At 41.5% G+C, this 25898-nt stretch overlaps 1 protein-coding gene across 1 annotated transcript in view; it reads right to left on the reverse strand.

The window, feature by feature from the left end:
* Window positions 1–297: 297 nt before the first annotated feature.
* Window positions 298–25898, reverse strand: part of LOC133414427 (microtubule-associated serine/threonine-protein kinase 1-like) — a 55658-nt gene continuing 30057 nt past the window's right edge. Inside the window, 24 exon segments of the mRNA XM_061699773.1 lie at window positions 298–891; window positions 893–2391; window positions 3629–3816; window positions 3917–4050; window positions 4135–4257; window positions 4940–5169; window positions 5259–5441; window positions 6134–6393; window positions 6619–6779; window positions 6923–7032; window positions 7145–7267; window positions 10031–10132; window positions 10225–10390; window positions 10995–11127; window positions 11311–11449; window positions 11860–12068; window positions 12192–12268; window positions 12559–12626; window positions 14130–14262; window positions 17649–17750; window positions 18639–18848; window positions 19740–19815; window positions 19966–20126; window positions 24822–24894. Of these exon segments, the coding sequence (XP_061555757.1) occupies window positions 751–891; window positions 893–2391; window positions 3629–3816; window positions 3917–4050; window positions 4135–4257; window positions 4940–5169; window positions 5259–5441; window positions 6134–6393; window positions 6619–6779; window positions 6923–7032; window positions 7145–7267; window positions 10031–10132; window positions 10225–10390; window positions 10995–11127; window positions 11311–11449; window positions 11860–12068; window positions 12192–12268; window positions 12559–12626; window positions 14130–14262; window positions 17649–17750; window positions 18639–18848; window positions 19740–19815; window positions 19966–20126; window positions 24822–24894 (4801 nt within the window). The 3' untranslated portion in view covers window positions 298–750.

A 25898-nucleotide genomic window follows, 5' to 3' on the forward strand; every position in this document is an offset into this window, starting at 1 on the left:
AGTAGCAATTGCACACATCAAAAGGGACAACTTTGAACGCAAAATAGATTTGCTTTGCTTATTGCAACTACTTCTTTTTTCACCTTTACTGGTTGACAACACAATGTAAACTTCGTAATCCTAGTCACCTAAAGTGGCATTATTAGCACATTGCATAGTGTCCCTGTGCAAGCTCATCTCATACTTTATCCCATCTGAATACAGCCCTTGAACCAATCGGAACACCAGCCAGCTCTTTTGACAACAAGTATTTTGGTCCAGGCTCGAGTGCGTGAGTCTAATTTGTTTTATTTTCTCCTGTCATTTTATGATACATAACTTAATTATATCATTTTGCTAAATAAACGTAACCAATCTAAGTAAATGGAATGTGGTTTGCATGTTTAGGTGGTTGCAAAGTTGTTCACAGTGTTTACTACCTTAAGGTCCTCTGTATTTATTATTTTTTTATTTTTCATCTACGTTCTAAATTTCTTTGATTTTCTATGTACAACATGCATTGTTTTTTTTTGTTTGTTTTTTAAATACATCTACAGCACATTGTGACAAAGACATCCACAGGCCTATAATATGCTACACGGCGCTGACAGTAGTTGATTTATTTAAATTTTTGTCCCCATTTTGTCCAAAGTCTCGGATTCAGATTATTTCTGTTGAGCCATTTATGTTTGTTAGAAAGGTGTCAAGTTATATGATATGTTTGGATGCTTCTACAGTAAAAGGCAATGCATTGGAGGGTCTGCTTCTTCATCACGAATGATGCTTTGAGCTCCGAGTGTTTCCTTTATCCAACTGGAGAGCGCTACCAGCAGAGGTTGTTTGAGCCCCACGGCGCCCAGGCCCACATGAAGCCTCTGCTTTTCCCGCTGAGCTGCCTCGTTTCTCCTCACCTTGACCTACAGGCATCTTTGCCCTTGGAACCATCTTGTGCCCCCCCTTTCATAGGCCCAAGTACTGTTTTGGCGACGCTTGTGAGTTGTGTGACAAAGCTGGCTCTGTCCCCGGGTGACATGACGCGTGGCTTGCTCGAACAAGGTGAGGATGCATTAGAAGAAGGGGACATGGGGTTTTCTTCCAACACCTCCAGGTGCGCCCTTTCCTCCTTCACTCCCCGGTAACTCTTTGATGCCCACTCCACTTTGGAGCTGCCAGCAACTGGTACATTTGTTGCACTGTGGACCTGCACTGGGTTGGGAACTGGAGGTGCAGGACCTTTAACCTTAGTCGTCTCTGTTTTTTTATCACCACCACTGCCTTCCTTCTCAATGGCCTCCGTGCTTTTACGAGGTTTGGATGACTCTGTACTTGATCCTTTGCGACAGCCACCTTTCTCTGTACCTGCTATGTATTTGGTTTTGTCTTCGGCATTTCCTAAAACTTTATTTGAAGAGACACTTTCTATGTGAGCATACTTCTGCTTTTTCTCTTGCGGTTGGAGGCACTTTGTTGTCCCTGGAGGGGATATTTTCTCACAAGGTTTGCTCTTAGAGAATGTAGCCTCAGAAGGTGCAATGTTTGCATTTAAAGGTTTGACCCCGTGTTTCGGCTTGCTCTCGGTGGTGGATGGGGCTGCTACTGGAGGAGGGGTCGTCTCAATTGCAGATGAACTCTGTAGAGCCCCAGAGGTGTATAATGTTTTATTTGGGTCAATGGCGGATTCACGTTTTGTTGCTTTGGTCTCAGTATTGCACCCAGCAAGATCCGATGCCATGGTTTGAGTATCTGTCTCTGTTACTGGTACCATTGTGTCACGGCCAAGTGGTGTTTCCTGCCTTCCCAGCCTTCTAACAGGATGCAAACTACTGGTTTCCCCTCCTAAAGGTGGAGAAGGAGACGAAGAGGATGAAGGAGAAGGTGGAGCAGGTCCATTCTCTCCCTCCATCTCAAGCAGACTCTGTAGACTGTGCTCACAGTGGAAGGACTCTCTCCTGTAGTCCCCATGTGTCACCTCCAAACTGTGCTTGCGGAGGCACACCCCTCCCGTCAGAGGAGAAGGCGACGAGGATGATGATGAGGAAGAAGGCAGAATAGGCGCTCCAAGCTTCTCTGCTGACTGTACTCGCTGCAGAAGGGGGGATCTGGGTGGCTCTGCACTCTTGGGACGAGGACGGGCAACTGGTGGTGAGGAGTGTAGCTTGACGGGGAACATCTGCGTGGTGTTGGAGCTTCCGACAGTGTGGCCGCTCAGAGGCGGCGGGGAGGACGTGGTAGGGGAGGGTGTATGGGCTAAAGGCGATAAGGGGATGTTGCCAGCAGATTTGCAGCGAGCAGAGCGGTACTGGCGGTGAAGTTTTGGCGACAGGCCATGCAGAGAGCTGGGCCTCATGTGGTGCGATGTGGCTGGGGAGTTGGGGGTGCTCGATGCTGGGGAGCTGCTCTGTGAGGAAGTGCCTGGGGAAAGAAAGTCACATCTTAGGGGCCGTTTACACCACGTTGTTAAGTGAAAATGGATAAAAAGAATGACCTCCTGGTCTTTGGTAGTTTACACAGCTTGAAAACAGGGCTCTGAGTATACATTTTGACAATAACATTGTCATTGTCTCCACATAAACATTGAGAGTGATGGGGTTTGTGCTTCACGGTGCTCTGCCAAAATGCATGTGCTCTCGGCACTACTTGAATACGTCACACTCTAAAACAGGGGTCACCAACCTTTATTCAAACTGAGAGCTACTGTAACAGCTAACAGTTTGATACAAACTTCTAAAATAAAAAAAAATGGCTCAAATTATGATAAATAAATTATGTGTTATTAATAACAATATTAATCTATGAAAAGACACTGATCATGTTAATGATTAATCATCCAAATATCCAATAAGGTCCAATATGAATAAGGTAAGAAACACAAATATTAATATAGGCATTCTACCCACTTTTTTTCCCATATTTTTAAGAATCCCCTGTTCTATGTAGCCTGTTTGTTTTAACTTGTAATCCATCCATCCATTTTCTGAGCCGCTTCTCCTCACTAGGGTCGCGGGCGTGCTGGAGCCTATCCCAGCTGTCATCGGGCAGGAGGCGGGGTACACCCTGAACTGGTTGCCAGCCAATCGCAGGGCACATACAAACAAACAACCAGTCGCACTCACATGCACACCTACGGGCAATTTAGAGTCTCCAATTAATGCATGTTTTTGGGATGTGGGAGGAAACTGGAGTGCCTGGAGAAAACCCACGCAGGCACGGTGAGAACATGCAAACTCCACACAGTCGGGGCTGGGGATTGAACCCGGGTCCTCAGAACTGTGAGGCTGACGCTCTAAGCAGTCGGCCACCGTGCCGCCTTTAACTTGTAATTTAAAAAAAAATTGTCTTTGACAGTTATTTGCTATTTGTTAAATATACTTGTGAATGGAAGGGAATGCTATCATTGCCTTTTTATTAAGTTAAAATACTTAAGAGCTGGGCTTGCCAAATTTCAAAAATCTCAAGCGTTTTCCACATTAAACCCTATTTTTAAATCTACTCTAGCATCTTGTCTTGGAATATACCTCTATTTAGCATTATGACATGGCCTTCGCATAAGTCTGCCCTCTATTAAGTATTCTTGTTGTACAGTAATTGTTTGCATCCACACAGAAAGATGAGTAAAGGGTAAATAGTGCTCATGGTTACCCATACTAACCCAGGTATGGGGATTCCAGAGTTGAGCGATATGTCTGAGTGGGTGAGCGGGCACAGAAGCTGTGGGTGGGAGATCCGGGTAAACTGTCTCCAGATGACAGAGAGCGGTTCAAAGAGGAGAGGCTCCGACTGGTGTGGAGCAAATTGGACTGCTTGGTGATTTTTCTGAACAGGGAGCTGCGCTTCTTACTGTAACATAACCAAATGAAATACAGCAGTGAGTTGACTGATGATAAACTAAAAGGTGTTTATCATTACATGCTTATAATTGCATGTTGCATGAACTCACTCTTGCCCCTCTTTGGCTCCTGGTCTTTTGCTGCGTCGGGCCATTTTGCATTTATAGCTGGTCTTGCGTGCAGGTCCCACTTTTATAGAGGTGTTCTCAAAGGGAGTCGTTGTAACGGTCACCTTGTTTCCACTCTGAAGATTAAACATTACTCATGTTAATTTACATTACAAGTCAATTATTTATTGGAGTCGTGTAGCTAGATAACTCCATCTAACCTTCAGGATGAGCTCCACCACTTCTGTATGGACCAGACCGTGAACTGACTCCCCATTTACATGTGTGATGAGATCACCAGCACTAAGTCCAGCCTCCTGGGCGGGGCCTCCATCCTCCACATGCTGAAAATAAAAATAAATTGACTTGTTAAAGGAAACAAGGAGTTCTGCCTGAAAAGATGACTTGTCTGCAATTGGCTGGCGACCATTCCAGGGTGTACCTCGCCTCTGCTGGGATTGGCTCTAGCTCACCTGCCACCCTAATAAGGACAAACAGCATAGACCTTCTCATAATGTTTGTAAACATAAGGCGTCATGGTAATTCCGGGTGGCAGAAAGTGATTGACTACCAATGAGTAGATCTGAAAAAAATGACAAAAACTTGTTGTGTTTGGAGTTCTACCGCTAGATATGCCAAAGAGTCTTACAGTAAATTATGACCAGCAACCGTCTCCCTTGGAGCAATTTACAGCGGTAGAGAAGAAGGCTAAAATAATGATTTCAGACATGATTCCTATTTTCTCAATGACCCTTGGTCAAACTACATTTTAAGTGTTTGTTTTCTAGCGATGCAATCGGCAATCGCTTGAGCTGTTACCACCCGGAAGTACGTGTGATGTCTAGTGAAAAGGTCTATAGAAAATAGATGGTTGCAAGACTACTTATGAAGTATAGCAATCTATTTCTTTATAACGTGTCCTTTTCCAGGTCACAGAGATGGAGTCTATTCTGGCTGATTGGGCAAGAGGCAGACTACACCTTGGGTTGATGGCATCGGCAACTGGTCTCACTCATGTCCACTTACCCATATCATATGGTGTACGCTGTAGACATCGCTGTCTCCTATGTAGACTCTAATTGCTCGGAGAGTAAAGCCATACTTCTTGCCAGAGCGGTGGATGGTGATTGGGGAATGCAGGACGTTTACCACTGGACAGTAGTCTCGACTGGGAGAGGAATCCCGAGAGGAGGGGTTGGACGAAAGGGAGCGAGGAGACATGGGGCTCGCTAGGGGGGAGGCACCATGTTGCTCCACTGAGAGAGGTGAATGAAGTAACACCCAAAATGTACCTGATTAATTAATTCATTTTTAAAGTGTGGTTTGACTGTTAAAAGTTTCTTACCTGCAGGAATGATGACAGATAAAGCAGTAGCAGAAGCAGATTTGATAACTTTATTTCCAGGTCGAGAGTTCCGTTTTTCTCCCTCAGCTGAGAGCTGCTGATGCCGAACTCTCCGCAGCACCAAGTCACTGGTGGCCCCTCTGGGCCCTTGGGGCTCTGGAAGCCCCAAAACAGTTGCACTGGCTGGTAACATTGGAGCAGGGGTGGGCAAATCATTATTCGAATAGGCCATGTGAGAAACTACACTGGTTTTTGAGGACCACACCAACATGCTAACTTCAGTTGTGTTGAATATTAATCAAATGTCTTTTTAAAGCCCTAAATTGTTTAGTTTAAATAAGTTGCTACTTGTGTAGCTATGTTGTTCTAATAAGGAAATACAAATTAAAATAAAAAATAATTATAATCAGTTGCATTAAAATGACATAATTAACACTACAACACGATTTAATCAACATTCACAAACAAACATGAATCCAGTGTCCATAATTTGTATAGAATAATATAAGTATAATTTGTGCAGAAAATAAGAATGTTGCTAACATGAGGACCACAGTTGTCATTGGTGCTATTCCTTTTTTTGAAGAGAAAAAAATGGTTGCTTGAATAGTCAGAAAAGTCAGTAAATAAAACGACAATATTTTTTTGGCAACACTGAAAACAAGTCATTGCTCCTGTTCACACTGCCAGCACACATGCACATCAAAATAAAAGCAGTGCATACTTTTTGTATTATTTTGACTTCATAAAAGCTGTGAGGGCCAGTCAGTCTATGGATGGGCCGGATGAGGCCCACGGGCCGTACTTTGCCCAGATGTGCATTAGAGCGTTACATAAACATTTTGGGTCATTGAATTGTGATCTACTCTTCTTACCTCCAGCTGTGAACCCATTGCTTTCTTTAAGGAATGTCCTGAGATCGCCTTGTGAGGATATGGCACCCATGGCTCCTTCCAGAGAGGTGCCCCTGGCCTTCATTTGTGGCTGGACCCTTGTTAGGGACTGCTCAGAATCGACCTCCAGAGGTGAGGCCAAGCGGTGCGTGTCCATGAGGGCAGAGAAGCGCCTTCGGGCTCCAGATGGAGGACTGTAGTCGCTCTCGGTGAAGGACGACTCTGAGCAGGACAAACGCTTCCTTTAAGAAACAAAAAAGAATAGAATTAATTAAATTTTTTAGAAAAATTATTTTGAAGCCAACTTGTTTAAATGGTCTTAGTCAATTTACTTTTTTTTTCAATTCATGAAGAACTGTAGTCTTCTTAAAAAAATAAATCAATAAACAATTATCATTTGAAATGCATCACAAGGAAAGATACAGTAGATCTTCTATTCTTGTATCTTTTTAGTATTCGGCACTCACATTTCTGGTGATCCAGTCCTCCAGCTCTTGTCCCTGAGCGTAAAGCTACCCAGGCTTTCTCTCTTGGCCATTCGGTCCTCTTTTGGAACTTTGTGCTCCCTTAATGTTACACTTGGGGGTTTATGCTCCAGCTGGGACAGATGTTCCATACTGCTGTACACCTACATTTGCAGTTAATGTTATAGTTTGAGTGAATTCCCATATAACGAGCTGAACAATGATTGGCATTTCAAAGTTGCATATACAGTAGTCCATCAGTCACAGTAAGAGAAGGATTTTAATGCATACTCCACACAGGTCTGACCTTGCTAAAGCGGGGTGAACACGAAGAAAAGCGATGTAACTCCACAGGCTCATCATCATTGGTATCATCCTCATCATATGAATGCACATGATGGTAGCGCTCAGACCGTGCTATTGTAGGGAGATTAGGCAATAATAAATACAATCAGCAGAAAGCAAAGTTATCACTTTTGTCGGTGTGCTAATTTTGGGTCACACCCTGAATTCACAGCAGGAGACTTACTGTCAAAATAACTGGTGTCCTCCTCTGACTCCAGGTGAGGGATGAACTCGGCCTTTTGTCTCAGCAAGCTGTTCCAGTTCACCTCTGTGAAGAAGGAGTGCTGCTTCACTTCAAAAGCACCTCCTACTGGGCAAAGATTGGGGAGGGATAGGGTGGGCGTACATATGAAAAAGAGGGATTGAAGGACAGTGAAGAACTTGAGCCAGAAAGCAAGAAAAGATACAATGGCAAATGGAACCAGTGAAGCTCAGCCACCTATTAAATAATAACGCTTAAATGTAGAAGATATTTAATAGAAATCATCTCAAAATAGGTATCTGGGATTTGAACACAGCTAAAAAGACTGAAATTGAGAGTGACCTCTGAATATTCTCACTCATCCAAGTCATTTCATTCTTAGTGCATTGAATAAATTGCAAATTGCAGTGGTGATCGATTCAATGCCCTAAGAAAGTGGAGACTGAGTTTTTAATTTTTGCTTGTCTTTCTTGGCAATTCATTTTCTGTATTCATTGTACACAAGGACATTCAAATATGCTGCCCCATTTGCGCAAAAGCAATTGGTGGAAGTTGATGGGAAAATGGGCTTCATTTAAAAACTGCACTAAACCAAGAAGAAAACACCAAAGAATACTTATCTTTAAGTATGTCATGAATGAGCCAAAAAAAAGTCAACATTAATAATACAACATCTGTCTTTCTACAGTTGTATAATACAACCCCAATTCTAATGAAGTTGGGACGTTGTGTTAAACATAAATAAAAACAGAATACAATGATTTGCAAATCATGTTCAAACTATATTTAATTGAATACACTACAAAGACAAGATATTTAATGTTCAAACTGATAAACCTTATTGTTTTTAGAAAATAATCATTAACTTAGAATTTTATGGCTGCAACACGTTCCAAAAAAGCTGGGACAGGGTCATGTTTACCACTATGTTACATCACCTTTTCTTTTAACAACAGTCAATAAACGTTTGGGAACTGAGGAAACTAATTGTTGAAAACTTTGTCGGTGGAATTCTTTCCCATTGTTGCTCGATGTCCAGCTTCAGCAGTCAATAGTCCGGGGTCTCCGTTGCGCCACACATTTTCAATGGGAGACAGGTCTGGACTGCAGGCAGGCCAGTCTAGTACCCACACTCCTTTACTATGAACCCACGCTGTTATAACACGTGCAGAATGTGGTTTGGCATTGTCTTGCTGAAATAAGCAGGGGCGTCCATGAAAAAGACGTTGCTTGGATGGCAGCATATGTTTCTCCAAAACTTGTATGTACCTTTCAGCATTAATGGTGCCTTCACATATGTGTAGATTACCCATACCATTAGCACTAACACAGCCCCATACCATCACAGATGCTGGCTTTTGAACTTTGTGTCCATAACAGTCCGGATGGTTCTTTTTCTCTTTGCCCCAGAGGACACGACAGCCAAAATTTCCAAAAACAATTTGAAATGTTGACTCGTCGGACCACAGAACACTTTTCCACTTTGCATCAGTCCATCTTAGATGAGCTCGGGCCCAGAGAAGCCGGCGGCGTTTCTGGGTGTTGTTGATAAATTGCTTTTGCTTTGCATAGTAGAGTTTCAAGTTGCCCATGTGGTGATATCCTTTACACATTGATGTTGGTCTATGATGCAGTGCCGCCTGAGGGATCGAAGGTCACGGGCATTCAATGTTGGTTTTTGACCTTGCCGCTTACATGCAGTGATTTCTCCAGATTCTCTGAACATTTTGATAATATTATGGACCGTAGATGATGAAATCCCTAAATTCCTTGCAAATGTACATTGAGAAACATTGTCCTTAAACTGTTGGACTATTTTCTCACGCACTTGTTCACGAAGAGGTGAACCTCGCCCCATCTTTGCTCGTGAATGACTGAGCAATTCAGGGAAGCTCCTTTATACCCAATCATGGCACCCACCTGTTCCCAATTAGCCTGTTCACCTGTGGGATGTTCCAAACAGGTATTTGATGAGCATTCCTCAACTTTCTCAGTCTTTTATGCCAACTGTCCCAGCTTCTTTGGAACGTGTTGCAGCCATAAAATTCTAAGTTAATGATTGATGCTAAAAACAAACAAGTTTATCAGTTTGAACATTAAATATCTTGTCTATGTAGGGTATTCAATTAAATATAGGTTGAACATGATTTGCAAATCATTGTATTCTGTTTTTATTTATGTTTAACACAACGTCCCAACTTCATTGGAATTGGGGTTGTACATATTAATATTATTTAAGTTAAGGTTTAGAATTCTTCATAAATTCCCCTTAGAATAATTTGAAGAAAGTTCTTACGGACATATTTGTTGATGCCTAATTTACCATTTGAACAATTTCCGTGTATTAAACTGCTGTTTTATAATGCAACATAATGATAAATGGTGAGTAAAATTCGAGGTTAACAAGACTTGTAATATAATATCTAAATTTTAATGGGAATGACATAATGGGTTGAAGAGTTGGTCTCTCTTAAAATAATTTAAATATTTTTACTGTTTATTAGCCATTGATTTTCAATACGGCTTGTCTTCATTTGAGTCACAGGTGAGCCGAGATCTGAACTCAGAACCTTTGCTGTGAAGCAGACGCGCTAACCACCGTATTGCTCAAATGCTTATTACTCAATGACTCACCACTTGCCATTGTGAGCATACAGTACATCCCTGCTTTATATCATTATATTATTTTTCTTAATTTTACTATTTTTTTTTATCTTACATAACAAATTTCCCTTTGTATACTATCTTAGTGTATATTTATGATGTTACTAGGCGAAGAAAGGAGACATTTTGAAAATGTATTATTATTTTTTTTTAAATGCAGTTTAAAAGTGTGCAAGAATGTGAAACAGTGTCTAACTTGCTGACCCGTTCCTAGGCGAACAAGTGGATTTGTCTGTAAAAGAGAGGAGATGAGATGTTGGGCATCAACGGGGAGGGCCTCATCTTCTTCAGGCCATACAATGTCATCTATGGTGGACACATACCATTGCAAAAGAGGTCAGCGATAAAAAACTAATGTTGTGTATGCACACATGTAAAATGCTGCTTTGGTATCTCACCTGTTATGACTTGTCCAAACAGCTCTTCTGGAGTGTCTCCAAAGAAAGGCACACACCCCACCAAAAACTCATACAAGATGATACCCATAGCCCACCAGTCCACTGGCTTTCCGTAACCTTGACGAAGAATTACTTCAGGAGCAATATACTCTGGGGTTCCACACACCTACAGGCAAAACCATGTTTTAAATCTTTAGTTCGACGAAACATGTCACTGCGGGAGCATCAAGAAAGAGCTGAAAATTGAGGTTTGAAAATGAGTGAGCTTGTGAATGCCATGTGCACACAATTAATCTCGACATGAGCACAGATGTATTAATCTAATAGTGATGACTGAGAATACATGCAAAGTCTTTGTAATCATTGCACACTTGACAACATGCAGTGTAACAGAAGAAGAAGGGGCAGAGAAGGTACACCACTAAACTACAGTAATATTCATTTTTCCCCCCACAATGAATATACAATGTTTCATATTCTTTTGTCTTACATGTCAGTTTTACACTAAACTTCAACTGGGAGTGACAAATAAACAACTTGAAGCAAGCACGCTGAACCTCTTATTTGGACAACTGTGTAAGTCTTTTTCGCTTCCTCAAAGTGACATTATACGATAGTCTCCCATTTCTTGACAAGAGAGTGAAAACAGGTTAAAGTGTGTCTTAATGGGTTTAAACTGTTAAAGATTTTCACCTATCACTGGTGGTCCTGGAAAAAACAGGGTTCACTGTATGGTACATGACTGTAAGACTCTGTTAGTGCTCGCCTACCTGTTTATCCAAGAACTCACGCGTGTCTTTCTCAATGTGCCCTTCATACAGGTTGGTGGTCAGACTCATTAGACCCATCTTAGACAGGCCAAAGTCTGTAAGCTTGATGTGGCCCATAGATGTTATTAGAAGGCTGAGCAGAAAAATGAACGACAAAAGTTTTTAGATAAATTAAAAATTAAATTAAAAATGTTTTTAGATACGGTGATTTGTGATTTATTTATCACATTATTTTCAATGAGTAACCAAGTAAACACTGCCCCATATGTTTTTTTTTTTTTTACCAGTTACTTAACATTTTAGGAAAGTGTCTTACTTGTCAGGCTTGAGGTCACGGTGAACAATGCCATAGTTGTGTAAGTATTCGAGTGCAAGGACAGTTTCAGCAAAGTACATCCGAGCCATTTCCACTGGCAGAGCCCCAATGTTCTTCAGCAGTGTCGCACAATCTCCTCCTGACAGTGAAATGTATAATTTGTTTACTTGTCCCCAATATTATCAATGATGACAAAATGAGGAATTTTGTATTTTATACTTCAACGTGGATGTAGATTTAAATGACTCACAAGGTTAAAACAAATAAATTAACACTAATACTGTACAGTATTTGTCCACAGAATTGTTGTTGTGCGATTAGATGCTCAGCATCAATACCTTGTATTTTGCTACCAAGATTTTGCTAAACCAGCTTCTCTCCTCAGTTTTATACTGTGTCCAAAACGTGGTTACGAATACAATGTTTTTTATTTGACAGAGACAAGTCATGTAAAACTGTAGGTGAATTTTTAATTTTCAATGTTTTAGGTTTTATTTGTGAACAGTCTTTTCACACGCCACCTAAACGTAAATGCAGACAGATTCTGACCTTCAACATATTCCATGACCATGCACAAGTGCCGACGGGTTTCAAAGGAACAGAACATGGAGACCACAAAGGGGTTCTCGGCAAATGTGAGGATGTCTCTCTCGACAAAGGCCTGTTGGATCTGGTTCCTTAGGATCAGGTTTTGTTTGTTAATTTTCTTCATGGCAAAACGCTGGCGTGTCTCCAGGTGTCGGACCAGATACACAGCACTGATCAAAAAGAAAATAAAAAAACACCAACACAGCCATTCATATGCAGGTTTATTTTCAGTTCCTTCCCATTACTTGTCTAATGGAGTACATCATCATTAGTGAACTGGCTGCTCTGCTTACCCATATGCTCCATGGCTAATGAGCTTGATGGTCTGGAAGTCAGCTTCACCTGGTGGTTTCATTGTTCTAATCTTACCCTTTGGATAACAAAATATTCATTCAATATCTGCCAAGCATCATAACTATCAAATACACATGATAATCCTAGGAATGAAGTAAAGCAAAGACATATTTCATATGAATATGAAAGACATGACCAAGGTTGGGACAAAATATTGGAGACTGATTATACTGTCCTTTGTATAAGTGAATGCGAGTTGTTATAGTTATTGTCTATAAAGGGTATTCTTCACATAAGAACTGCATGGAAAAAAATGGATGGACTTAATTGTTGTCATTTACATACAAATACAACTAAATAGCTCACCTCTGTTGAGTCATCTGTTTCTGGTGTTAGAGGTCCTTCACTGTCATAACTATCAAGGTTTACCATCTCTGATAAAGAACATACATCAAATCAGAATCAATTGTTTGTGAAATATGTACAATATGTAGCTTTGTACACGGATTTACAAACGTATTGGGCCATACAGAGGTATGCAGTCAGCCTTGCAAACATTTGAGAATGAATGGATTGCGCAAAAGAGTAAAAACAACAATCTCAACTAGTCTCAGCTGAATTATGGTAGAAATATTATTTTAAACTGTAAGAAAAATGTATTAATAAAAGCTAAAAAGTAAAAGGACAGAGAATCGTACAGGAAAGTGCACTAAAGTCATCAAGGTCCTGTTGACTCAATAACTGCGGAGCTCCAAACCTTATTAACATCAGCACAAAAACTGTTCACTAGATCGTCATGACCTTTGTTTCCATTGGCCAGCAGGTGCATTCACATCTTCAAGTTTTGGAACTAATGCATTCCAGACTGCTGTAAAATAGGAACTATCCCATTTTGAACTTCTGAGGTCCGACCTCAAAGCATTCCAGTCAAAAGTAAAGAACATGGCTGACACCCTTGATAAACTTGTCATTTGTAAACTAGAGGTACATTATAGTTGATTACACTGAATAGATGTTGTCAACATGTCTAATTTTGTTTATTATTTTTGTTCATTTTACCAAATCACTTAATCCAGAGAGAATATACTGAAGTTACCTATCCTGTATTAAATAGGCTGTTTGATCCCAATAAATCATTCATCCATCCAATAAATCATCCATCCATCCATTTTCTGCACCGCCTATCTCAGCTATCTTCGGGCAAGAGGCAGGGTACGCCCTGAACTGGTTGCCAGCCAATCGCAGGCCAATAGATCAATCAATAAAAATAAATTAAGTTTATATAATATTGAGATTTTTACATTCACTATGGAAACCCTCATTGTTACTTGATGTCAAATTTGTCGATTTAAGAACTCTCAAGTTTGTGGCATTCATATGCACTTTTCCTTATCACACGTTAGACTAACTAGTCTAACTTCGTAGTTGTCGGGAAAGCAGCACAAAGCAAGGAGCCAATGGACTGTAAGTAGTGGAAACGTTCGTTGGCGTGATAAAACAGACTATTCCATTTGGTGTTTTGATTAATAGAGCAATTGCACTATAAAGTAATGCTCATTGTTCGGTTCTAATGCTTCTGCTACTGCATGCTTCCAATGAAAGGCCGTCTTCAGTTCCAGTGTGATGGTGTCCCAGTGCACAAAGCAAGGTCTTGGATGAGTTTGGTTTGTAAGAACTTGATATTCCTGATGTCAACCCTTCTGAGATCTTTGGCATGAACTAGAACAGAGACTGTGAGCCAGGCAGAATCATCCAACATAATGACCTCAAAAATGTTCTTCAGGAAGTAGTGTGGGGGGGAATCCCACAAATAAAGGGAAAACAACTGCATGTTGATGGTAATTGATTTAGACTGGAAGATCAAAAAAGCTGGAGGTGTAATGTTTAGGTGACCCAATACTTTTGCCGTTAATGTAGTTTCTGTCTTGCCCCCTTACCTTCAATCGGGTCCCTGGTCAGTCCCAACTGGCTGACAATATAACGAGGGATGTCAGTTTTCATCAGGTGACCCTCCTTGGCAACATCCTCCGCTGCCTCCAGCAGATGGTAGAACTCCTCAGGGTTGAATTCCTGGGGAGTAGAATGTAACACGACGAATGACACATCGGGCGATTACATCACTATAAAATCACACGGATGGACTGATGGCTGGAAGACACCTCAGTTAAGGTGAGTTTAAAATTTTCATACTGCAAATAAATGATTACATACAAGGTCAGAAATATACATTTAGGATTAGTTACAGGCGAGGATATCAGTTTATTGATACTGTGTGATAGAATAACAGATACATTGGGGACTAATTTTGTTTCCGTCAAATATATTAAAACAGTGAGGGAGCCTCTTGTGGTACATGTAAGAATCACTACCAAAGTGCAGTGCAATCTATCCATCCATCCATTTTCTGAGCCGCTTCTCCTCACTAGGGTCGCGGGCGTGCTGGAGCCTATCCAAGCTGTCATCGGGCAGGAGGCGGGTTACACCCTGAACTGGTTGCCAGCCAATCGCAGGGCACACACAAACAGACAACCATTCGCACTCACAGTCACACCTACGGGCAATTTAGAGTCTCCAATTTATGCATGTTTTTTGGGATGTGGGAGGAAACCGGAGTGCCCGGAGAAAACCCACGTAGACACGGGGAGAACATGCAAACTCCACACAGTCGGGGCCGGGGATTGAACCCGGGTCCTCAGAACTGTGAGGCTGACGCTCTAACCAGTCGGCCACCGTGCAATCTATTTGCATTTAATCTTCAAGAAATGTTTATTTTTAAATATTTATTTGGCTGCAATTTTTTTTAACTTTCATGTCCAATAAATTTTAATTGAATAATTATTTAGTACAGTATTTCATGTACTTATATTTAAGCGCAGTGGTCATTTTCAAACTGTCCATAATGTTGCAGTGTCTTACAATGATATTAAATATACTTTTTAGGAATCAAACCGCTTAGGCCTACTATGCCACTGTATATTAATCATCATGGACGGACTTGGAGGGTACTCGTAATATTTTTTTTAGGTGGTACTTGGTGTATAAAGTTTGAAAAGCACTCTATTAAAACATTCTTCCTCTGCTAATATGATACAATTTCTGCATAATTGATTTTTTGGGAGGGGGGAAATGATTAATTAGTTGCATCAACCATTGCTTATTTACATACTACGTTGTATTTTGTATTACAAAATGAGATGCTTGAAACTCTTTAATGTACAGAAAGCAGGAGAGACAACATTGGCTGCTGATAGTTGTTAACAGCAATCCCCAAATGTTCAATGTATAATCTCATATAATCCGAAAGCAGAGACATTAAAAAAATGGGGGAAAGTAAGAGTGATGAACAACTTCTTTGCATGTGTCACCTGTCAATAAAAAGCTGCATTAGTGTGTGACTCATCGAGATCGTTGGATTGATTGACTTCGCACCGGAATCCCCAGACACGCTCAAAAATGCATCTTCCATCTTTAAATGGCACCGTGGTCGTCAGACGGGAATGCAGTGAGCAGCAGAGGGCTGCTGCCAAGTGTTAGTCGCACTATGCCAGGGGAAATTGTAATCTAAATGCAAATACAATCCACACAGACAGATGGCAGTTCCCCCCCCCCCACATCAGTGTTAAATGTTTGGATTTCCTGCCTCCAATACCTGGAGCATGCATTAGTGTGCTTAAATCTTTATAATGGGTGGATAAACGCGTATGAGTGCTAATGTTTATTTAAAGATCCTCACATTAAGATTCACATTGAAGCAGCATTTTATGTATTTATTTTTGGGGGCATGAATACATCTATCTTCAAAATACTGTCAAAAATGCACGTGTGGGATATTGGAAATGCATTTTGTCAAGTTTCAAATTCATATGCTTGTGCCTATTGAATTTAACTGGTCAGTTCATAACATAATATCCATACGATCTATATTTTAAAAGTACCTGTCCTTTTCCAGACAGTTTCTAACAACCCTATTACAGGTTAAAAATCCATCCTTCCATTTTCTGAGCCGCTTATCCTCACAAGGGTCACGGGAGTGCTGGAGCCTATCCCAGCTGTCTTTGGGCAGGAGGCGGGGTACACCCTGAACTGGTCGCCAGCCAATCACAGGGCACATATAAACAAACAACCAGTCGCACTCACATTCACACCTACAGGCAATTTTAGAGTCTTCAATTAACCTTCAGAACTGTGAGGCAGACGCTCTAACTAGTCGTCCACCGTGCCGCCAGGTTAAAAACACATTAATATAATCCATTTGGCGGCACGGTGGCCGACTGCTTAGGGCGTCAGCCTCACAGTTCTGAGGACCGGGGTTTAATCCCCGGCCCCCGCCTATGTGGAGTTTGCGTGTTTTCCCCGTGCCTGCGTGGGTTTTCTCTGGGCACTCTGGTTTCCTCCCACATCCCAAAAACATGCATGAATTGGAGACTCTAAATTGCCCTTAGGTGTGACTGTGAGTGCGACTGGTTGTATGTTTGTATGTGCCCTGCGATTGGCTGGCAACCAGTTCAGGGTGTACCCCGCCTCCTGCCCGATGACAGCTGGGATAGGCTCCAGCACGTCCGCGACCCTAGTGAGGAGAAGCGGCTCAGAAAATGGATGGATGGATGGATAATCCATTTGGTGTGTCACTGTCTTGCCCCTTCCTTTCCATTAGACAGACATGACAGATTACAATGGAACCTCTAAAATAAAATGCAACGCACTCCGGGATGCTGGTTGACCTCCACTACGACCTCAAGCTCCTATCCGCTGTAACATTTTATTATCTTATCCTAATTACTTGACGATATTGAAGATAAAAATAAATTTGTTCCAGTTTCATATTGTTGCCAGACTGTCACCATCATAAAACTGTTATTAACTGCACAGTATAATTTATAAAATAACATTTTACTATTCTTAACTGTCATTTAAGTATAGGAATAGGTGAATCACTATTAATAGTAAAACATAAAACAAAGGGTAACAAGGATTAAAAACAAGGTAAAACATAAATACAATAAAACGCTCCGCCTTCGTCCACTTGTCGCATGAGACAAGAAGTATTAGGAGTCTGGAATCTTACTGCTTTGATGTGAGTGATATGTGGAGTAGAGGTCGCAAAACAAGGTCTTTACGTATTGGCAGTTCGAATTAATTTTGGTGGGACTTTGTAAGGGACAATTTTTAGAAATCTTTGGTTGAATTCCAATTTTTATGACTTTTTTATGACTTATTTGCTGTATTGTATGAGTTTCTAAAAATTAGATTACAAGATGCATCCATATATACATACTTACAAAGTTCATTTTCAATGTTTCTGCTCTGAAACCTGATGTACTGTATGTTTATTATTGCATCAGCTTCTAATCAGTGAGAACTGAGACAATTCTATATATTCATTAACTATATCATCATCCTTGTGGAGACAAACTCATTGCACATACATAGAAACGTACGAGTGCGAGTTATCTCACCAGACACTCCAAGAGCCTGGCCGGTCGGGAAATGATGATAAGAAGCTTCTTCACCAACTCTGTGACGAAAGCCACCTCCGAGCTCTCTGAACGTTCAAAGGCCTGCCAGTTCAAACAGAGACAAAAAGAGACTAAAGCCAAGATAGGAATGGGTGGGAACAATTGAAGATACAATAACAGAGAGAATCAGTCAGGTTCCCATGGGCAATCACAGCAATGCAAACAAGCATTCCAAATAGGAATTATAGATAAAACACAAATTAGAGGCACATCAGCCTCGATTTATCATTATTTGCACCCACTCAATGTTTATATCTAAAATAGCAAATGAATGAAATGTTTTTATTAATTTAATGTAACTGTTAATTGTTGATCCCCACAGGAGAAAATATTAATGATATTTTTGTTGCATTGCATTATGCACTCACAGATCCATTGCACATAAATGTATAAAATTGATATTCAGGCAAGGGGGAAATGCAGTCGTGGATTAATGGTGCTGCACCCAGTAGCAGATGAAAGATTTTAGTGCCTTGCTCAAGGGTTTCAGACTCGCAGCTCTCCAACAACTTGTCTTAAAGTTTGCTGTCCCACAGGATTCACACCTTTGTCCCATTTCTCTAGCCAGGTTTTTGACTAAACCAGTTACTCAATAGTACAAATGCAGATTTATCACAAATAATGCACTGAACAATAGCACAAGGAAGGAGTTGTTTGCACAGCTGCCTCACAGTGCTGAGGGTGTGGGTTCAAATCTCGGCTCTGGCCTGTTCTTGCCTGAGTTTGCATAGTCTCCCCGTGTTGGCATCAATTTTGTTCGGGTACTCTGGTTTCCTCCCACATTCCCAAAACATGCATGTTAGGTTGTCCATAGGTGTGAATACACGCATTTGAGTCTGCTGGTTGCTTGCATTTCTCATCCAAATTATGAAATTAGTTGGTAATTGGATCAGTCAGACACCTCCTATGTTGTTTTTTACTTCCACCTACGTCATGGAGAAGCTTCTCCAGGTTTTCCTGCAGCTCGAAGAAGTAGACAGATGTGATGAGTCCCTCGCAGGATTTCGTCAGGCAGTCCCTGGAGAGCTCAGCGATCTGGTGGTGGATGAAGCTGAGAACGCCGTCGGCCAGCGGGAGAACATTTTCAGGAGAGTAAGCGCGGATGAACTCTGCAAGCCTCCCTTCCATCTGAGCAGTGGCCTAGTGGAAAGAAAGGGCAGGGGTTGATCACAATAATGGGCAGGGGAGTAATGAGTAGCCAAACACAAATGAGCTCAGACTCAAGAGTACAGTTACTCCATACAATGTCAATTCTAATTGATTTGTCCCAAAACGTTAACTACAATTGCACAAGAGACTCTTTTTATTTGGGTGGGAGGGAGGACATACAGGTCTTTTCCTGTTGATACCAACTTCAGCCTGCCAAGACATTAAAAGCAAATGAGGCCAAGAATGAGGCAAAGGTTTTTGGCAGTGGTTGCGGTAGAGAGAACATGACTTGATTTGGCAGTTTAACGCAACCCTGTTATCTAGAGTTAAATTACGTATCATTGTGGATTTAAATTCAAGCTTGGTCCTGGAGAAAAGGGTCACAACATGGACACAAATATTGGGACATACTCTACATTTTAATTAATAAATAAATTAGGGGTGGAGACTGGATGAAGTGGCTGGGGAGAGGGAAGTCTGGGCGTCCATGCTAAAGCTACAGCCCCCGCAACCCGACCTCGGACAAGCGGTAGAAAATGGATGGATGGACTCTCCAAATTAATGTTGGTTTTGGCTTCCTTTGTTTTTCCTTTCATTTCCCTGTGTCCATCATATCACTATAAGTTTCACTTGTGTCTCCCTGCCTCATGTTTTCCACCAATCAGCTCTGACCTGTCTGTCTTTGCATGTGTCACCAGTACCGGAGTGTATAGGTTTTTGTTCAGACTTTGTCTTTTCCCTGTGGTCTTCATGCTCCTAACTCTATTTTTTATCCTGGCTCTCAAGTGCTTTGGTCTATTTGAGTTTCCTTGCATGGCTTCTTGCATTTGAGTCCACCTGTATTTTGTCATGCGCTGTACTACTTTTGTATGTGAGTCTCACCTTCGGAAAGCGCTCCTTGTACACGTGGTTCATCATGACTATCTCGTTATCATAGCAGGAAGAGGAGCGTCCTGGGCTGGAAAGAGTTACAAAGAAGTGAACAATTTAATAAAACACAGCACAGAAATAAGCAATACTCTGTGAAAAAAGGCACATCTGCACATTTATTAAACTTTGCAAGGGCAATCCTGTGCAAATCTACTGTCTACTGTGTGGCGCCACTGACCTGAGACTGCGGGAGCGCGGGCGCATGTGTGGAGAGGAGCGTCCGCCATCATCGTCTGTGATGCTCTCCGTGCTGCCAAAGTGCTTGGATAAGAAGTGGAGCTCATCCATGGTGGGCTGGAAGGGCAGCTGGTGCAGCCGCTCCTGAGAAGAGCTGGACGACTGGAGAATAGCGCGACATGGGAAGAAGAGGAGGGGAGAGCCGAGGGGGAACAGGAAGCACATGGTGATGGGGAAAGGAAGGGGAGGCAAATGTTGAATGTCGAAGAGGAAGGGAAACAAGAATTGGGTTGGTCAGGAACAAAAAAACAAGAGGATGTATGACAACAAACATAAAAGACTGTTTGAATACATGTATACACTTCAAGCAAAACAATGACATTTTGACCCCCTACACTTGCCAACTCAATGATTTCCTGGTATTATCATATGTAATTAATAGTCCAGCTATCCATTTTGTATACTACTTATCCTGTTCAGGGTCGCAGGAGTAACTACTAGTACTTCCGTACTTAAAACAGCGTTAAAGCAACCATATTAGCAAAATGACAATACTAGAAAACCATATTTTGTCTCAAAGCATTATTAGTGATTAGTGACAGTAATGTTATCTAAAGGGAAAACACATTTTCTGGAAAAATATAACTTATTTGCACATTATGCAAAATGCAATGATATACTTCATTACACATGGATTTGTTAAGGTCCAGTACGAGAGCTGTATCACAAATTCTGCTTTTGTAATGACACGGTCAGAGTTATTGAACTAAGTTTACTAATACGAGTGTAGTTTGCAATGGTGTCACTTTGTAGCGTTACTTATAGTTTGCCTGTGTCATGTAGCAAATTATGGTCAGTTATTAGTTAGTATTTTAAAATTCCCACAGTATATTGCAGCAGAGTTCTACATCACTGTAAAATTATAATAACATCTAATAAACTCTGAGGATATCAACGACAACTGTTATTATCTTTGTAAATTTACTACATTGTGCATGTATAAAGCAGTCTGTGTGTGCATTTCTGCCCTAGTTAAAGTCCTGTGGAACAAAGTGGGCTGCATCTCAAGAAAGCTTGAGCCCTCTGTGCCACACTTATCAAGTCCCACTTGTTCCACCAGCCTGGCGCTTATCAATCCCCCATCTCCTCCTCCTTTTTCCTCCAATCACAGTCAGATGGCGAGCGGCTTCCTGAGTCTGAGACACAAACTTACGCAATAAGACACGTACCAAAACACATTGACGCTTGGTACAGTGACTACATTAGATATATATATATATATAGATCTATATAAAGGTGCTGATCCAGAATTGTTTTCACTTAGGACAACATTGTGAGATTTTCAACAACTGCCCAAATTTCTCAGTGACTAATATATTAAAAATAAACTCAGCACAGATGTGGTTACTTTGAAGGTGTGTAAATGCTAGTGCCGATCAAAATTAGGATTGTTGGGCTTGGGCAAAAGTCTGCTCTTTTGAGCACTACAGTGGATATAAACTCTGCACACACCTGTTTAAATGCCAGATTTGTGTGATGGAAAAGAAAAAATGAGACCAAGATGATTTATATGGAAACATTTTCCATCATTATTGTGACCTATAACCTGTACAACTCAATTGAAAAAAAATATTTTTTGAGAGGAGAAATAAATAAATATCCAACTGAGATAATGTGGTGGTAATAGTGCAGTCACCCTCTTATAAATGGGGATGTTACTATGTTCGGAATTAACCAATCACATTTAAATTCAAGTTAAATGGGTTTCAGCATATAATTGCCACCATTTGAAGTGTCTCTGATTAACCTAAAAAAAGATGAGCATTTCTAGTAGGGCTTGTCTGACATATTTAGAACTGTTCATAACTGCCTTAAGGGCCCAGTTCCAGCTGAAGGTAAACACTTCCAAAGGTCTGGTGTTCTTTGGGGAAGAGCAGTCTTGTGTTAGTGCCAAACATTATTATCCATTATTTTGGAATTATGGGCAAAATGTTCAACCTTGGCTTCATCAAACTACAACACACTTTCCGATAAGAGTTTGAGAGATTTCAAGTGCGTTTTTTGTCTTTGTAAGATAAGGTATCCGTTTTGACAACCTAACCCATAGCCCGACATACAGAAGCTTTAATGCAATAAGATGTGGCTACAAAAATGTCAGGAAAAGCCTACTAGAACATCTGAACTTTTGGAAGCGGGGTCATCCGAGGCACTTTAAATGGAAGCAGGTGTGTGCTGACTCCAATTTAATATGAGTTTGAATGTGATTAGTTGATTCTGAAAACAGGCACATCACCAGTTATGAGGGGAGGTTTTACTTCTCTTCTGCAAAAGATTTAAAAAAACGAAAACAAAACAAAACACAGACATTAATGGTGGATTTTTCTTAGTCATATTTTTTTACATTCCAAAAAAACTGGCATTTGAACAGGGGTATGTAGACTTTCTAAATCCACTGTAAGAAGATACTGTATATTTGCAATTGTGAGTGGAGATATTTTTGCAAGTAATTTTGTCATTTGTACATTTTTGCTACTATTGGTCATTTTCTTGTCACAATTCAGATTCTTAATAATTTGAGCATTGATTTTGTACTGAAATTTGAGTTGTGTGTCACTGTTAATCCATCTGATATTAGAAAATGTGCAAATGAGCCCAAAAATCGCCCAGTCGTTACTACGCTGCATGATGAAGTGTGGTTATGGTTAGATACATGCTTGTATGCGTTCCCCTGTGCAGGTATCGTCAGGGACGGAACAACGGACAGGACCCAAAATGCACGACTCAAATTCAATGGACAGTTTAAAAAAGAGAGATTTAATAAACGGGCAGAGGTCGGTACACAGGCAGGGAATCCGCAAAGGCAACAGTATCCAAAAAAACGTGAGGCCAAAAGGCAAGGTCAATAATCAGAACAGGGTCTCGGCTTACTATGAGTCAGTGACGTGGAAACAAGGAATGCTGGAACGTGACAACAAGGTACAACTAACTGGTGACCAGAAAGAATGAGACACGAGGTTAAATGCATGGGGTAATTAGGGTAAACGTGGCACAGGTGGGGAAGATGCTCTCAGGCCGACGTGAAATGCAGGGTGGGCCCGCATCGACCTTCGGAGCCTAAGCTTCATGGTGACAGGGTTGATGACCTTTGTGATGGGGAAGGGCCCCAACGAACCTGGGATTGAGCTTCCGGGACTCCAACCGAAGTGGAAGATGCTCGGTGGTGAGTCGAACTCGCTGACCCACTTTGTAGTTTGGGGCCGGTGTCCTCTTACGGTTGACGTTCCTCAGGGGAGAGACTGAACCTGCCCAGTTGCATGGGTTCATCCGTGGTGATGCTAGCCAGTGGTTTGAGACTGGCAACAGGGGATCTGCCTTGGTTTGGCTGGTCATCGAGCCTCGTCCTCCAAGTGCGCAGTGACACATCCATCCTTACGCCGATCTCTGTCCAGATCTTGATCCAAAAGTCTTGTGTCGATCTTTATGGCGAGAGCGATGAGAGTGTCCAAGTCGGTCGGCAGGTCCAGTGGGACCAAATTATCCTTGACGGCGGGGGATAGTCCTTGAAAGAATGCATCGAGTAGTGCCCTGTTATTCCACTGACTCTCAGATCCTAGAATGCGAAACTCAATCGTGTAATTTGACACCCTGCGCTTGCCTTGTTGTAAGGTGACAAGGGAGCGAACTGCCTCACAATCTGTTGTGGAATACTTAAAAACATGCTCCATAGTCTTTACAAAATATGTCCAAGAATGACACGTGGCAGAATTGCGTCTCCATTCAGCAGTAGCCCACGCCTCCGCACGACCAGTCAGGTGGGAAATGACAAAAGCGATCTTTGCCCGCTCGGTGGGGAAGGCAGCTGCCTGCAGCGCAAAGTGGAGTTTGCACTGAGTGATGAATGGCTTAATATTCCCGGAATCTCCAGAGAACCTCTCCGGTCAAGAGAGCTGTAGGCAGACAGCAGCATTTCCATGATCCACATGGAAATGGTGGTACAGTGGCGGTATCGGGTGCTGTGCCAGCTGGTTCCTTCTTTTGAACCATATTCAGTAGAACTTCTTTAGATGAAGGTGGAGTCCAGCAAGCTGCTCATCCTACTTCGAGATGTGTTGACCCTGCGCTTGAAGGGCTTTACACACCGGGTCTGAGTCTGCTGGGTCCATGTTTTGGCCAGTTCGTTCTGTCAGGGACGGAACAAAGGACAGGACCCAACATGCACAACTCCAATTCAATGGAGAGTTTAAAAAAGATAGGTTTAATAAAAGGGCAGAGGTCGGTACACAGGTAGGCAATCCGCAAAGGCAACAGTATCCAAAAAACGTGAGGCAATAAGGTAAGGTCAATAATCAAAACGGTCTAGGCTTACTATGAGTCAGTGACAACAAGGTACAACGAACTGGCGACCAGAAAGAATGAGACATGAGGTTAAATGCATGGGGTAATTAGGGTAAACGAGGCACAGGTGGGGAAGATGCTCTTAGGAACAGGTGTATACGAGACAGGGGGAAGACAACAACCATAACACAGACCCATGGCAGGTATGGGGTTTCTCTTGGTACTCTAATTGCTTTATGCAGTCCAAAAACATAAATTAGATTATTTAGTTTAAATTGTTAGATTAAACATTTAGAAGAGCTGTGAATTGAAGTATGAATGTTATTTGTCTCTCTACGTGAGCCCTGTGATTGACTGATTTACGCTCCAGGTCTTAACCCACCTCTCAGTCTTCACCTTACCAATTACCATGAACAGAATGAGAAGGGTGAAAAATGGATGGATGTCTTTTAAAGTATTCAGTTAGTCATTGAGGCTCTTGAGCTGGAAATGGAGGATGACTCTTTTCAATCAGTTACCTACCGTTGAGCTGGGAGTGTTTGTGCCGTAACCAGACGAGGGCAAAGACGCTAAAGACCAACGCCGTCCATCAGCTCTGTTGAAAACACAAATGCAAAACAATTAAAGCCGTTATGCACACTCAAGCAAATAATATCAGTTGTGAGATAAGCTCCATCTAAAAACTACAATATTTGACACGGTTCTTCATTTATTGTTCAGGTTTTTAACACTCAGGTTATTCGTTGAAGATTCAAAAAATAGTGGTTTTCTTTCGCAGTGACAGGCACCCAGACATTTGATGAAATTTGGAAATGCCGCAATGTGTCTGACTGTGGATATACTGGGGTAAATAACAGATCACAAACCATTAAAGTGTCTAACACATACACATAAATATACATATTACATATTCTGTGGCATGACAACATTCATCTCGTTACAAGAATGGATCAAAGCCTCAAATCTACTGATCCAAGTGGAGTCAACTGCTGCGCTCACACAGCGTCACGTCTCACTGCGACGAATCATCAAACACTCCCTGCTGCTATTCATGAGGCTGTCAAGAGCATCATCTACTGTATACCCCAAACACTCCTCTGCATTTACAGTAAAACGTTAGGTTAGGGAATCTCATCAGAGTGAATATTCAACACCCAAAATGATTTACTCCATATAATTGGCTCTCAATCATTGTTCCGAGTTCACCACAAAGAGGTTGGGTTGCTTTGTGCACAGAAGAGTTATTTCACAGCAAAATAGAATGTAATTGACACTGTTCTTCGTGTTAAATGTAAAACACATACTCCATCAGAAAGAAAGATGGAGGCCATGGTGGGGTACTGTGTAGAGTTACCACTGTAGAACAGATTTTTCATCCGAAACGGCTGCTGAAAAACAATGCGTTTTCCTACAACATACAATATTAAAGCCACTAGTGGTTGCATACAGTATGTGTGCACATACACTCAAATGGTACAAATTTACATAAAAAAAAGAAAAGCTCCACACTGACACAGAACCACCTGTCCTCACACCGGCACAGTGCAGAGTCAGTAAACACAGCGTGGCTATGAATCTAATGGCTTGGCCCAATCACAC

This window comes from Phycodurus eques, chromosome 16 (assembly GCF_024500275.1).
Source record: "Phycodurus eques isolate BA_2022a chromosome 16, UOR_Pequ_1.1, whole genome shotgun sequence".
NCBI lineage: Eukaryota > Metazoa > Chordata > Actinopteri > Syngnathiformes > Syngnathidae > Phycodurus > Phycodurus eques.